General features: G+C 38.8%; 1 protein-coding gene across 1 annotated transcript in view; it reads right to left on the bottom strand.

Annotated features, from left to right (window-relative positions):
- The window catches only part of LOC150108233 (MAM and LDL-receptor class A domain-containing protein 1-like), a 135,449-nt gene that overhangs the window by 43,120 nt on the left and 77,725 nt on the right, over window positions 1–14,604 (bottom strand). The window contains exon 13 of the mRNA XM_090390431.1: window positions 8,883–8,912. Coding sequence (XP_090246557.1) covers window positions 8,883–8,912 — 30 coding nt within the window. The remainder of the gene's footprint in view (window positions 1–8,882; window positions 8,913–14,604) is intronic.

The raw sequence follows: 14,604 nt of genomic DNA, 5'->3' as shown, positions 1-14,604 counted from the left end.
GGAGTGTGTATGAAGTTATATGCCCTAATAATCCTCCCTCCCCCCTCCCAGCCTTCTCCTCCTCCTCTCAGAATTACGACTATTACACTCAAATAGCTTTGGCAAAAGAATACTTGTATTTTTTTTTTTTTAAGTGACAACAAATATAATATTTATTTTTCATTATTTTTTTGAAGAATTCGATATGGTTGCGAAAGCATATCGAAGACTAACGATTAGCACGTGCATAAAGTGAACAGCGATTTTCGTAAATACATATATCTGATTGAATCTTCCGTTTCGTATCCCAATGGCTTATTATGGCCACATAACTTGGCTTCTAGAAACTTATTATTGCTTACGATAGGCCATTTTATCTTATCTGCTATATCTATAAATTGCGTGTGTTCTTCCGGCCGATTTGTCTGTTGTTGTTTTTTTTTTCGAATAAAAAACCAAAGTTTCCGGAAAAGAAAAAAAAAAATACCACTGCCGCACGAGAGCGAATAACTCACCTTCATTTGAAAAGCCCTGAGAAAGTTTCTTCGTGTCCTAGACGGGGTTCGAGACCGGGTTTTTCTACACAAAGGACATTGTCGATATTGACTGAGCTACGTTTACTTATTGCAGTACCACTCAATTCTAGAAGAGTCGCATTTATTTGATAGGAAAAAAGGTGTCTGTGATTATAATTCGAGGTTTCTCTACCGAATTTTGAACTTATGGAAATTGAACAGAAATTTAAGTGCCTTAAAAGATAAGTAATATGCACATATACAAACATTACATACAAAAACGGTCTTGAACATCTGGATAAGACATTAGGTAAAGGATGACTTGCAGTCAATGCCAAGGTTCGGACAGAAATTGCAAAACTAATTGTCACGCGCTACTCTTAAGGAGAAAAAAGAGAGAGAAGAGACAGGATGTCTCCTAGCGAAAGATTGATTCTCAGACTGATTTTTTTGCGAAACCCACAGCACATGAATAACGCTTGTGAACAAGTGGTTAAGGAACTTGTCGATGTATTTCCTGAACAGGTGAAGGTCATTACCCTTGAGTACAAAAAGAATTTAGTTGTTGTTGTTTTCAATTACGCCCACAGCAACTAAGAATATGTCTAATTGCGTGTCTTCGGGTCGATTTGCCTGTTTGGCGGATGAAAAATCCCAGTTTCCAGAAAGAAAAGCCTTGCTACTCCTGCATGAGACCTAACTTATCTTCACTTGAAAAGTTCTTGCGAAAAGTTTCTACGTTCCAAATGGAATTCAAACCCGTGTCTTTCTCATTAAAAGGCGTCGTCCATACAATGACGAGAACTTTTTTTTTTTTTTTCTGTAGAACTGAGTTGGATAATGAATGGATAATAATCAGCAACTACTCTTGTTCATAAAATCTTAGAAGAAAGTGGAGGAATGATGGTAATCAGTTCAACAGAATCCATGAAAATACAAGGTGGTCAAAATTAAAGTATCCTTGTTTAAGACCTTGTGGAGTGTCATCCAGTGATCCAAATGCTGTGAAACTTTGCAGGAATACATTGTACGTCATGCGGAAGAGACAACTGAGAAAAAAAGTTCCAAAATTTTTGCCACCAGGGGCATTATAAACTCCAAATGCATGGAATATGTATATCACGCAACTCGGCAGGTGTCAGGAGGGTTCAAAAAGATGCACGCAGGATTTTTCCTCTTCATTCTGGTTGGTAATACCGTATCCAGTGATGGCATTAATGTTTCCCCAAAGTGCTTTGCTCGTGAAACTGTAAACAATTGCAATGCTGCTGTTGCTGCACGCAGAGAATTTCGTTGCCTTAAATGTCGACAGGGTCCACTATCTCAGAGAGGTCGCAAACCAATCAGTTCACAACAAGCGATGAAGTTGCTGCTGCCGTTGTGGAGTAGGCCATGAATAACAGCGTTGGTTTCTGCGGTGCAAGTAATGTATCAAGCGGATGTGCCTTAGACAACTGCCTGGAAAATTCTACCCACTCAAGATAACCCTGACACAGGAGTTGCGCCCGCAGGACTTTGAAAGTTGATTGAACATTCGATTTAACACTTCTTGCTCGATTGCAGTTGGACGCTACGTGTCAATGGATGAGTTTCTGAAAGAGAGCTTGAGAGAGAGAGAGAGAGAGATCATCTGTTAAGCGGACTACGTTCTTCTAGACGGCAACAAGACTTTTTAAGGAAGTTTTCCGTGCACCAAACTAAATGTGAGAACAATGTTTTAAGTTGAACAGCTTTTTTTGATTGATATAAAGGTTAGCAGCTGTGCAGCAGGCCTGGTTGGCCGAGTGGATAGCGTATCCGCTCTTCGACCAATAGGCTATGAGCCTTCGTAACTTAGTCGATATAGAGAAAGCCCTTTGGCTGGAAAAACCGGGGTTCGAATTCAGTCTGGGACTCGAAGAACCGTTATCATGGCTTTTCAACTGAAGCCGAGTTAGACGGTCTCATATGGTGGTGGTGGCAGGATTTTTCTTCGCAGAGAGTTTGCGTCCCACAACCAGGCAAACCGACCAATAGAACACATGTCACTGACATACAAAATACATTACAACCAATAGTACTATATTGGTTTCATAAAATGGTGCAGAATGTCCGTTTGATCATTAGAGCCGTTGTATCCTCATACGGCAAATAAACTGGAGGCTAAAGAAACTATGGCTCACTTACGAAGAAAGGAATTTAATCTTGCTAAAAAACTTGAGATTCTCTTATGGCGAGTAATTTTGATAAGAGAATCTTACAAAAATGTCCGGACGTACCCGGATATTTCATCAGAACATTTTTGTGGTATATTGAAGAATTATGGCATTTAGCAAATTAAAGCAAAAAAAGAATGCTGTACTGAGCACAGCGCCTTAAAAGGCCGCATACCATCCACGAATATGGAACTCCTGTTTTAGCCCACAGAGTTTTGGGACATTCCACGATCATTTCTGAAAACATAACGTCTTCTTTCGCCATATTCAATATCTTGCAATTTGAAGTGCGAGGTTACTTCCCCTAGATGCGCCACATCCTGCGCAGTTATCTTTTATCCTTCACCACTTGAGGCTTTTCTAGGTAGACGCTATAGTATCTTTTTATCTTTAACCCCCCTTTTTTAATCGATTTTGTTTTATTCCATTTTACGGTAGGATTATGGTGAAGCCCTGAAGTTTTTGGTTCCTTTTTTTTTCATCGTCGCTTAAAATGCTGTATGCTCTGTCACGTAAGGTTCTCATGACACCTCTTTTCCGTGCTGGTGGTGGCGAGGAAAAGCCCTAAAGGTATCTTCCAATACGTGTCGGCTTTACGTCACTATATTAAGACAGCGTAAAATAAAGGTAGCACAGAAATGTGCTGGTTAACAACCGATTCGCAGAAGAAGAAAAAAAAAAGTAGGTTTTCCCATTGTGAGAATTACAGCCCCCACCCACGAAAGTATAAATGAATTCTATCAGCAAATATCCGCTTAATTTTAGCTAGACTGCTTCATATTAGTATAATGACCTCATTAGGTTCGCCAAAAATCTAGATATGCAAAATCTTTGACAGACACCGATCATAGGGATTATATTACTTTAAGAAGAAGCAGACAAAATTAGGCAGATAATTATCGAAAAATAATATTTCTATAAAACTGTTAGATGAGATAATCCCTACACAAGTTGCCATGTAGGGAGGAGTGAGGAAAAGAAGTACAAAGGGTACCGAAAAAGAGCGCCTACTGCTGAATTTCCCCTTGTTAATACACCAACTAATCGCCCAAACTCCGCTAGACATTGTAGAATGAAGTGCGTACCACTCTGCAGTTTATAGCCATTGTCGGTTTAACAACCAGCTTGCAAAAAATCTTGAAGAGCTGACATCTGGCTCGCACGAGTTGGTTCCAGCACAGAAATGTCTTTAACCTTCTACGTAAGGCTTCTATATTATTTATGTCCCTAAAAAAACCACCATGTAATCACATCAAAAATAAAAATAAAAAAAGACAATCTACACTACAAAATGTCTAAAAAAATTACTTTGTGAGTACACTCTACATATGTAGATCATTTAGAACACGCCACAAAGCTAACTTTCTGTATACACTTATGAGCAAAAATACAGGGTGGTCATGAAACCATATTTTATATTGAGACTTTCGAAGGCATGGGGAGATGAATTCCGCCAAAAAAAAAAAAAAGATTTAGTACCAAAAGTCGACGATAGGGGAAATTTTGGCGCTTGCGGAGCAGAAAGCAGTCAAATATTTGCAGTAAACGCAGGTAAAAAGGATTATGCAAATTTTACTGTGCGTACGTGACAGCAGCGCCACCAATTCCACTTAAAAAGGGATTGGGAACGTTCAGGCAGATATTCGAATGACTGACGAATTGTGCTCAATATGCGTCCTACCTTGATTCAGCATGCTTTACTTATTAAGTTGTTTTACCTTAAACAGTGCAATGCCGTAGCGGCCCTTCGGGAATTTAGAAAGCTTCATAACCTGCGTATAGGTCCCATGTCAGCTGTAGCACTGAGAGCTATGATAAAGAAGTTTGAAGAAACTGAATCACTAGGAGTTAGACCTCGCAGACGACGGAAAGCAGTGCAAGAAGAGACAGTAACAGACGTTGCTACTGCGGTGTTCGACGACACAGGGACCAGTACTGGTCCAAGCGCTCGTGCCATAGCTCGCAAACTTCATATGGCTTATGGTACAGTCTGGAAAATCTTACAGAAAATGCTTCACTTCTATCCGTATAAGTTCAATCATCTGCAAGTTTAATTATTATTATCTTATTTGTAAAGCGCCACATATCCAGCTGGAATGACTGACGCTGCTGTCGCTTACACCACCGAAATGTTATCATTCCATTTTATCTGCTTTTAATGTAATTATCCGATAGTTTTTGGCTCCGCCAGCGCCAAAATTCCACCTATCGGCGACTTATGGTACTAAACCTTTTTTTCGTGGAATTCATCTCCCCATGCCATCAAAAGTCTCGATATAAAATTTGATTTCATTCCGTTTATTGGTTTTAGCTACAGATGCCTCCAAAGAGGGAAAGTTATTTTATGGCCACCCAGGCTGTTTCCGGCCAACCAGGCCGGAAACAGGCTGGGTGGTCATAACATTTTGTGGTCATAATATATGGTGATAATGTAGCCCAATTAATCCGGACTTTTCCATCAAGGCAACTTTCCGTATCACATGGTTCGCGTTGCAGAGCATATCCAAGCATTCTGTGGCACCTAATTCCATTCAATTGAATCCCATAGAACATTTGTGGGATTATGTGGAACGAAGCAACTCAACCGCCTGTCAACGCCAGTGGCTAGTTCTGTAGCTGACCTAAGGGTCGTTATTTTCTCTAGTTGTTCCAGAATATCTCGGGACACTTCACGTGATTTCGTGGAGTCCATGCCAAGACTGGGGCAAGCGGTAATCTCGACCAAAGCAGAATCAACACGTCACTAGGTAGATGGTCATAATGTTTTGGCTAAAGAGAGTAAAATGTTATTTTCCTTTAAGATAATAATAATAATAATAATAATAATAATAATAATAATAATAATAATAATAATAATAATAATAATAATAATAATAATAATAATAATAATGGCTTAGCTGTATATAAATCTGCATTTGCAAACCAAACAAGAAACAACAATAAATTAAAAAAAAAAAAAACAGAAACCAACAAAGAGATGTTAAGTTTACAGTTCCACACACATGATATATGACGCCATTACCGGAATGTGCGCAATATATATTGCGCTGTAACAAACACAAAACAACAGAGTATCGTGGTTTAGCTTTTGTGCAAGTTAAAACGGAAGATAGGGGCGCATTTTAATTTTTAAAACGTCAGTCGTTTTCTTAACTTGTTGAAGAAAGAAAATGATAAAATCGTAGTCATTAGACGAAGAAAAAAAAATAGATTAAAAAGCACATTTTACTTTTGGGAATTAAAGAAAATTATTAACATGAAACCTACAAATGCATATCTCTGTTATGTACAGTAAAATAGTTTCGTTACTTTGTTGGCATTGGATGTTAAAGCGGATGTGACGTTGGTTTCCGTGTTTCCATGGTAACAGTAAGCTGTGCGTGTATCTATCAGGTGGTATGGCAGAGTACTTTATATTACCTGGAATGAAATATGCTCGCCACTATTTCCGCGCTTTTAAGAAGGAAATAGGTGATATTTTAGCGCGAGCCTTAGCTCTAATTGAACACATTTTGAATGAATTTATAAAATTGTCTTCGGAATAAATGCAAGACAGGCGCGTAGAAGAATACCTTTCAACGCACATGCTAAGAATTATTTTCACTGCGGCGTAAAAAAAAAAAAAAAAAAAAAAAAAAGTTCTGCCTCTCTAATCCTGAGATATATTCGCTTTAAATCAGAAATACGAAATGAGATAAGGGGAAAATAAAATAAAATTAGAATAAGTAAAAATTTAATTCAGTGCAATATTAGCATGGATAAGAGGATGGCTGACTGATAGATATCAAAAAGTGGTATACGGGGGATCTGAGTCTGAAAGGTACATCACGGATTAAGGTAACCAGTGATGTACCGCAAGGATTAGTGCTTGGCCCACTGTTTCAATCTGTATATTAATGATATTGAGAAGGATTTGACATACAGTTATTTGCTGATCATGCAAGATATGTAGGGTAATCAGGAATGCTGCTGATATGCAGAACTTGCAGAATGATTTGAATAGGCTGGAATTGTGCGCATAGGGAAATGGGTGTCAGTTCAATGTAAAGTCATTCACTTCGGCATGATCAGATATCCAATGTCGTATTATATTGGTGGGATTAGGCTAGAAGAAACTGACGAGGCTAGGGATCTTGGAGTGTTAATAGATAGGAAGTTGAAGTTGTGGGAAAGATTGCAAATACAACTCAAAAGATAATTGCAATGTTGAAAACGAACGTTCACATGTAAAGATAAGGATGTTATTTTGCCTCTTTACAAGGCCTTGATAAGATCTCACTTGGACTATTGTGCTCAAGATGATATATTGGAGAGAGAGAGAGTACAAAAGGGAGTGTTAAAAATGATATCAGGATTGTGGAATACTGATTATGAAGACAGACTGAGAATTTGTAGACTGCAGACACTAGCAAACAGGAGAAAGAGGGGGGGTGATATGATGGAGACCTACAAACTTCTGAAAAGGTCAGACAGGATTTGAGTTGACGGAATTTTTCAATTTATGGAGAGTGGAGAAAAGACGAGAGGGCATCCTTGGAAGCTGAGAATGAAGGCCGCGAAGAAGGGTGTGAGGGATAGATTTTTCTCTCAGAGGGTGGTGCGTGATTGAAATGGATTGCCTTTGGCTGTTGGGAGTGCAAGCAGTGTGAATGAATTCAAGAATAAGTATGATAGCTGGCCTGTGTAGTATGTGTCCTCCCTCGATGGGCACAACATAAAAAAAATATGAATACAATTTTAAAACATTTAAATTTGATCTTTTAAAACCGATAAAAAATTCAGACTATTCATTGACATCGATTGAAATGAACTCTTACGATACCATCCTCTTTACCAAATTTTGACCGAATATAGTCTGCATTAGTAACAAATTATATCGTCTCTTATATAGTAGTTTTCGTTGCTATGGTAACAAATCGCTGCTACCATAACTAGTGATGAAAAAGAAACATTTATTCTTGGAAGTGCTTATGACAGTAGATTTTCTTCTTTTTTAGCTTTCTTTCTTTTTTCCTCCTTATACCTTTTAGTTATTCGACGGGACATCTAGGCCAATATCTCATGGTAATGTGTGTCGCTAAGATTTCATTTATATGATACACTTACCCTCACCTTGAGAACGCCATAGACGCATTCCTTGACGCTACAAGGTTTTAGATTATCCCAGTATCCAAAGTAACGTAAAATCCTACCTGATGCAGTATGGTAACGATGAGATGACCAACATTTCGAATGCTTTTGTTGTATCTGGTCGGAAGCAAACTCTAGAAAGATTCATTTATATCTCTCCTTAGAGAGAGAGAGAGAGAGAGAGAGAGAGAGAATTATCTTAATGTGGTTTCTCGCCTGCGGCACTTCCAATGTTCGCGCTTCTCTCCGAAAAGAGGATTAAGTTCAAAGCAAAAGGGATCTCATTAGGAACAATGATTGCGTTGGTGTCAACCAATGTGCTAATGCAAGAGAAAACTTTGATTGACTTAACGAAATGTAGTCTTAATACTGCACACGCTAAAAGCACTAACTAAATTCCGACTCAGAGTTCGCAAGAAGGCAAATGTTACTTTGTTAGTTTAGCTTAAAATGTTCCAGGGAAATGGAAAAATTAAATTAAACGAATTAAAGAATTATGAAAAAAAAAACTGAAAGGTTTTTGCGTGACAAGTAATGTAGGTTGTCTATAATGCTTGATAACGTAAATGGAATATAATAATGCACAAGTCCTATTTTGCTGAAAGGCCAAAGGCTTTGAATTTATTATTATTTTTTTTTTTTTAAGAAGCTGGATGTATTCTGTTGTAATAATCCTATTCAATAATAGGAAGAATGACATCATTATTATGACGGTTGTTCACTATAGGAATATTCTGTGAATGGGCAAAATGACGCCAATATTATATTTTAGGAAATAAAAAGATACCAAAAAATGACTTCATTAAAACAACAGGAGACAAACATGTTTTGTAAGAGATCGTTGACAAAATTCTCTAACAACCTCTGTTCTCTACGAGGCAAATAACATATTAATGCACTAATAATAATAATAATAATAATAATAATAATAATAATAATAATAATAATAATAATAATAAGACTTACATGATTTAGACATTGTTTGCCACAAAAACTACTAGTCTACAACATTTTTTACAATACTAGTCCACAATTCACGAACAAATAATATGAAAGAACTTACCAAAAGTCGGTTTGGCTTCTCTTGGATGGGCTACAATAAGAAATTTTAATTTAATTTAGATATTTAACTATTTCTAGAAAAAAAATTTTATGAGTCTATTAATCTGTTTTTATATTAAGATTCAAATACAAATTTGACTTCAGTTGAATATTTAAAAATAAAGTCACTTTACATATCAAAGAGCAAATTGTTTCGAACTAATGTTTGTATTTTAAAGAACCCATGGCCATGTAGTTTCAATAGAAATAAGTCGAATATTGAATTGCATATTCAGGAGAAGGTACTGGTGGAGTTAAATATCCTAGTTCGAAAACATTTAATGAGAAGTCCACATATCTCTCCCTTTGGCCATTCAGTATAATAGTGGGAGGGTTTCAGTTTAATTATGAATGTGTAGAGTTAATAAAGGCATCCCAATAAAAATAAAAGTATTTGGAAAATATACCATTGTACTGAATAAATGTAATGATATTTATTTAGTGTCCAATTTATAAAACCAATGAAATGTATTCGTTGATTTTTGTAGAAATGCGAAATTTGGAGTTTTAGAAGGATCAGTCAGTTCAAGTCACTCTTAAAGTTCTTAAAAGAACTGGGCGATGGACTGAGTCCTTGACTCTTTATCCCGTCATCTGAATGAAGAAAATCTGTGTGGATGGGGTGTTATTGAGCTAGTCATGGCTGGATAACGGCAATAACCGAGCCTCAGTTAAAACGTCATTGACTACAGCATTGCCATTTGTTATCCTGGAAGTCCAAAAAAATCACTTTAGGTTGTGACATATTTGTTTCTGAACGCAGGACATATATGGCGCAGAGGGTGAAGCTTGACGCTTTTTATAATCCCTGTTGTCTGTTTCGGGAGCAGTGATGGGAGAGATTTGTGAGCTATTTTAGCTCGTCCCGAGTGGGCAGATGTGGTTACACGTCGTTGAGTGTTAGGATGGCTTTCGGTCTTTTATGTTTCCAGTGGTCATTACCGTCATAGTTTCCGGCTTGTTGTATTAGTTGGTTTGGATGCGTAGATGTCTTCATAAAGAATTTTTCTGCTAGGGAGCGTAGTAGTGGAGAGATGTAGTGATATTTATGTCCCTGTGGATCTGGGCGTTCCTGATGAACCACGGGGCCTCCAATATCATTCGCAGGCACTTGTTCTGTAGTCTTTGTAGTTTGAGGATGCTTGTCTTGGAGGTATGGCTCCAGGCTGGGGAGGCTTATATAATTGTGGGACGGTTGTAGAGTAGAATTTTGTTTCTTGAGCTTAGTTTGCTGTGTCTGTTGATCAAGGGGTATAGCTGGGCGATAACTTTTCAAGCTTTGGTGCATGTGCTCTTGATGTGACTGTTGAAGCATAATCGTTTGTCGAGAAGTATTCCCAGGTATTTAGCTTCATTTTTCCAGGGAATTTTAAAATTGAACAGGGTGATGTCTCCTTTGAGGGATGCTGGTCTTCTTGCGAAGAGTATCGTTGTGCTTTTCTGTGGTTTAATTGTAGTCGTCAGTCTGTAAACCATTTTTCTAGATTCAGGATGGTGTCTTGTAGTTTTTTGGTTACGAAATGTGGTTGGCGGGATCTGGCTAGTATAGCCGTGTCATCTGGGATCGGGGCTAGCAGTGATCCTTAAGGAACTCCAGCGAAGATTTTCCGTTGGGTTGAGACTGTTTCATTGATTTTGACTTGCATCCTCCTGTTTGAGAGGTATGATTTAATCAGGTGTATCATGTTTGGTGGAATGTTTGCGATGATAAGTTTGTAGAGGAGGCCTTGATGCCAGATCTTATCGAAGGCCTTTGAGATGTCTAGGAAGACGGCTCCTGTGTGCTGATTCCAATTAAATCCTGTCGTGATGTATTCTACCAGTCTATGGATCTGTTGGGTGGTGCTGTGATTTTGACGGAAGCCAAATTGTTCTTGTTGAATGATATTTAGTTGGTTGACATGATCTTGGAGTCTAATGAGCATGATTTTCTCTGCTATTTTTCTAAGTTGGACAACAGACTGATGGAACGGTAATTTTCAGTTAGGTGTGGGTCTTTGCCTGGTTTGTGAATTGGGATGATGTCAGCTATTTTCCATGAATGGGGGAAGTGCTGCCATTTGAGGATGGAGTTTATGATGTTTGCCAGCTGTGCTATGGCTTTGCGTGGTAGTGCCTTGATGACTTTGTTAGTGATGCCGTCGGGACTTGGGGCTTTTTTGATCTTGAGGTGGTTGATGATGCCGATTATTTCGGTAGGTGAGGTAGGCATTATAGTGCTTGGATTGTCATCGGGACGATTTGCTGTGAACCTGACTTTACGATGGATCTTGTATACATGACTGATGTTTAGGTTCTCATATGCAGGACTGCATTGTTCCTCTAGGTTTCTTGCTATGGCTTCAGCTTTGTCAGCATCTGTGTATGCAAGGTGCTGTTCTGCTTGGAGAGAGGGGAGGGATTTGCGCTTGTTCCTGAGGTTGTTTAGGAATTTCAATATGGAAAATGATCTGATGTGGAGAGATGGAGGTGAGCTTGTTGTCCCATTGTTGATTCCTGTGGTTCTGGAGAACTTCTCGGACAGTTTTGTCCTGGGGAGCATGTGTATTGTGGTATATTTTTCTTTGTCTGTTTTTTTCCCTTATTAAGTCCATGATTTCTTCCGGAAGACGGTTTTGTTTGTGGGTAATCTTGGATACTGTGGCTGCTGTTGTGGCTTTATTGATTTGATTGGTGAGGTTCTTTATTGCCATGTCTATTTTTTCCTTGGCTTATATGGGAAACCGGACCAATGTGTTCTGGTAGCACTTTCCTAAGTTTCTCCCAGACAATGGAGGTTTGGGGGGGGGTGACTGGTCTTTGTTCTCTAAGTGAAGTAGGATTGGGTTGTGATCTGATGATAATTCGTTCAGTGCTTGAATGATGCACTGATATTTGATGTTGTGTAGGATGGCGATGTCTAGGATGTCAGCTGTGACAGTTGAGCTGTGGTGGGTTGGTTCAGTGGGTTCTGTTACGACAGCATTGTTTAATCCTGTGTAGCTGAAGAGTATACGGCCATTTTTATTTGTGGTTCTGCTATTCCAGGAGGGATGTTTGGAGTTTAAGTCCCCAGCGACGATGATGGATTCAATTATGTCCAGTACAGCATCCAATTCAGAAAATAGTAGGGTCTTAGCAGGGGAGTTGTAGGCGGCGTAGATTTTAAGTCTTCCAGTTGAGTTTGTGTGGACTTCGACACTAGTGAGTTTTAGGTTGGAGGTTGAGTATTCCATTGTGCCTGATACAGTTCCCGATAAATATGGCTGTACCACCACCTCTGTAGTCCAGTCGGTTATTTCAATACAATGTGTAGCCTCTCAGTTTTGGATTGTCTGCAGGTCTTAGATGAGTTTCATTAATTAGGATTATTTAAGGGTTGTATCTGTCAGAGAATTCTTGAAGCTCCAGTGTCTTGTTTTTTAGGCCATTGGCGTTCCAAGCGGCGATCTGTAGTGAGTCTGGGAATAATCTAGTTTTGTTCATTAACAAGCATTGATAAGATGGTTTGAGTTTCTTTTAGAAATCTTTTTGTGGAGTTTGGTGAAGGGTTTGACTTACTGAAGTCTTGAAGCATGTTTGCCAATGAGGCCGTGATGACTGTTGTCATGTTTGGAAGAATTTGGTCTTGCTGGATATCTTTGGATGAGTGGGCTACTTCGGCGTATGTCCTGGTTCCACGGTGGCTTTCCAGACTGTTGGTATTTTCCATTTGTGAGAACTGGTGTTTTGTTGTCTTTTGTTGGGTGTCAGGCAACTGGAGAGCCGTCGACTCTGGTGCCTGTGGACAGGGTTGAGAGATCTGTTTCCTTTTGTTGCCTGTTTTGTTCTTAGGGTAGTGACTGCAGCCTCTGTAGTTTGCCGGGTGGGGATTCCCCTCAGTTCGCGCATTTGGCTGGTGAGGTCCTGGGTTTTGAGCAAGTTGCTGTGGGGTGGTTTTGTCCACATTTGAGATTTGTAGTCTGCTCTGCAGGGTTTCTGTGCGTCTCCGTATTTCTGACATCTGTGGCACTGGCCCGACGAGGCGCTTTTCCTTAGTGGCTCGCTTTTCCTTTGTGATTTTCAGACCACAGATCGTTGTTATGTTGTATATGTTCTTGTGTGTGTGTTAGGTATCTCTACGAGTACTAGGGGCATTGGACTCTTGTCGGCCCGTAACATTCTGCTGACCTTGACAGGTGGGAGATCGTGGAAGCGGAGGTCTTCAGTTATTTCATCTGTGGAGATGTTTTCTGTTACTCCCCTGAGTGCAACTTTTAGGTTTTTCTCTGACTTCAGTGAGTAAGTATGATATTTAATATCTAACTCATCCATGGTTTTTGTGAGATGTCTGTAGTCGCCTACTGTGGTAGGCTGGATTTTAACTCCGTCATTGACGTTTTTTGCCCATGAATAGGCAATTTGGTGGTTTTGCATAATAGGCCCGAGGGCCATCCATCGTTCTTTTTCCCGTAGTGCAATTGGCGGGACTTTTTCATTATTGGGTGTGGGGAGGTCAGTGTTGGGGGTATCTTCTTCCATCCCCTCGTTTACCTGAGTCTCCGCTGTTTTACGCTTTTTTCGAGCATGGGTTTCTGTATGGTCTTTTGGTGTGGGAGCAGAGATCATCAGGTTCATCTTCCCTTCTTCTCCTGGTGTTGAGTTGTCCTCTTCTGTGGAGTCATCTGTCGTTGAATATAGGTTTAGAAATCCTGGCCACTCTACCTCAAATTTCTTCAACAGTTTTTTGAGGAGGTCGAGCTCCAGCTTCTTATCCAGAGATTGGACAAAGTCGTCTCTTAGTCCTTATAAGGACTGGCTTAAAGGGACGAAGCAAGAATGCTTTTCATCTTCCCAGTTATCTGTATCTGTAGAGGACAGTGTAGGGATAAGATGTTATAAGCTATTAAAAGCTCTGATCATAGCAGGAAGGTAACAGCAATAGCCGAGCTTCTGTTGAACTTCATTGACTACAGCATTGCGATCCATTATCCTCCAAGGGTATTAATCACCGCATCTCACGGTTGATTCATTAATCATTTGTTCTGCGGCTCCATGGCAAGACTCTCTCCCGTTCTAGATATGTATATACAATGTAATAAAAAAAAATAAAAGGTGTCTGAAGTTCATCTTCATATTTTAAGAGGTTTTTTGTTTCTTTAAGAAACTTTTATTTTTATCTTAATAATAATATCAATTTAAATTTTTTTTAAGAAAATTCTATTTTTATTTTTATTTTTGTGTGAAATAACGCATAATTAAACGCAATAACCACAGAAATCGGAATTACCTTTTATCGGTTTCCTCTTGAACTATTCAACTATATTCCTTTATATATTTCTAACTTTATTTATTTAGTTATTTATTTTGTTCAAGTTAAATATTCGAAAACAAGATTCAATAAATTTCAGTAAAATATCATAAAATCGAATGTGTTTGCCAATCGGGAAACTCTTTCTAAAATGAGATTGTTATTACTCCTGACCGCTAGGGGGAACTACGTAGCGAATGGCATGCAAAGTACTAGGGTTAGATCGATGATTGATCTCTTGTTGAAAGTGGCTTAAAAGTGTGATGATCTATAATACAATGGAGAAGACTAAATGTCAGAGCGAACGGTTTATGAACGTGTCACGTGATGTGAACGTACAAAAAAATATAAATAAAAAAAAATTAAAAAAGAAATGGAGAAGAGTGGAGACTGACGGTTTTGACAGTCTAAGACA

Source organism: Typopeltis vanoorti, chromosome 3 (genome assembly GCF_054136105.1).
Source record: "Typopeltis vanoorti isolate ZY-2024b chromosome 3, IOZ_Tvanoo_1.0, whole genome shotgun sequence".
NCBI classification, from domain to species: domain Eukaryota; kingdom Metazoa; phylum Arthropoda; class Arachnida; order Uropygi; family Thelyphonidae; genus Typopeltis; species Typopeltis vanoorti.
This window is presented reverse-complemented; position numbering and strand designations above follow the sequence as displayed.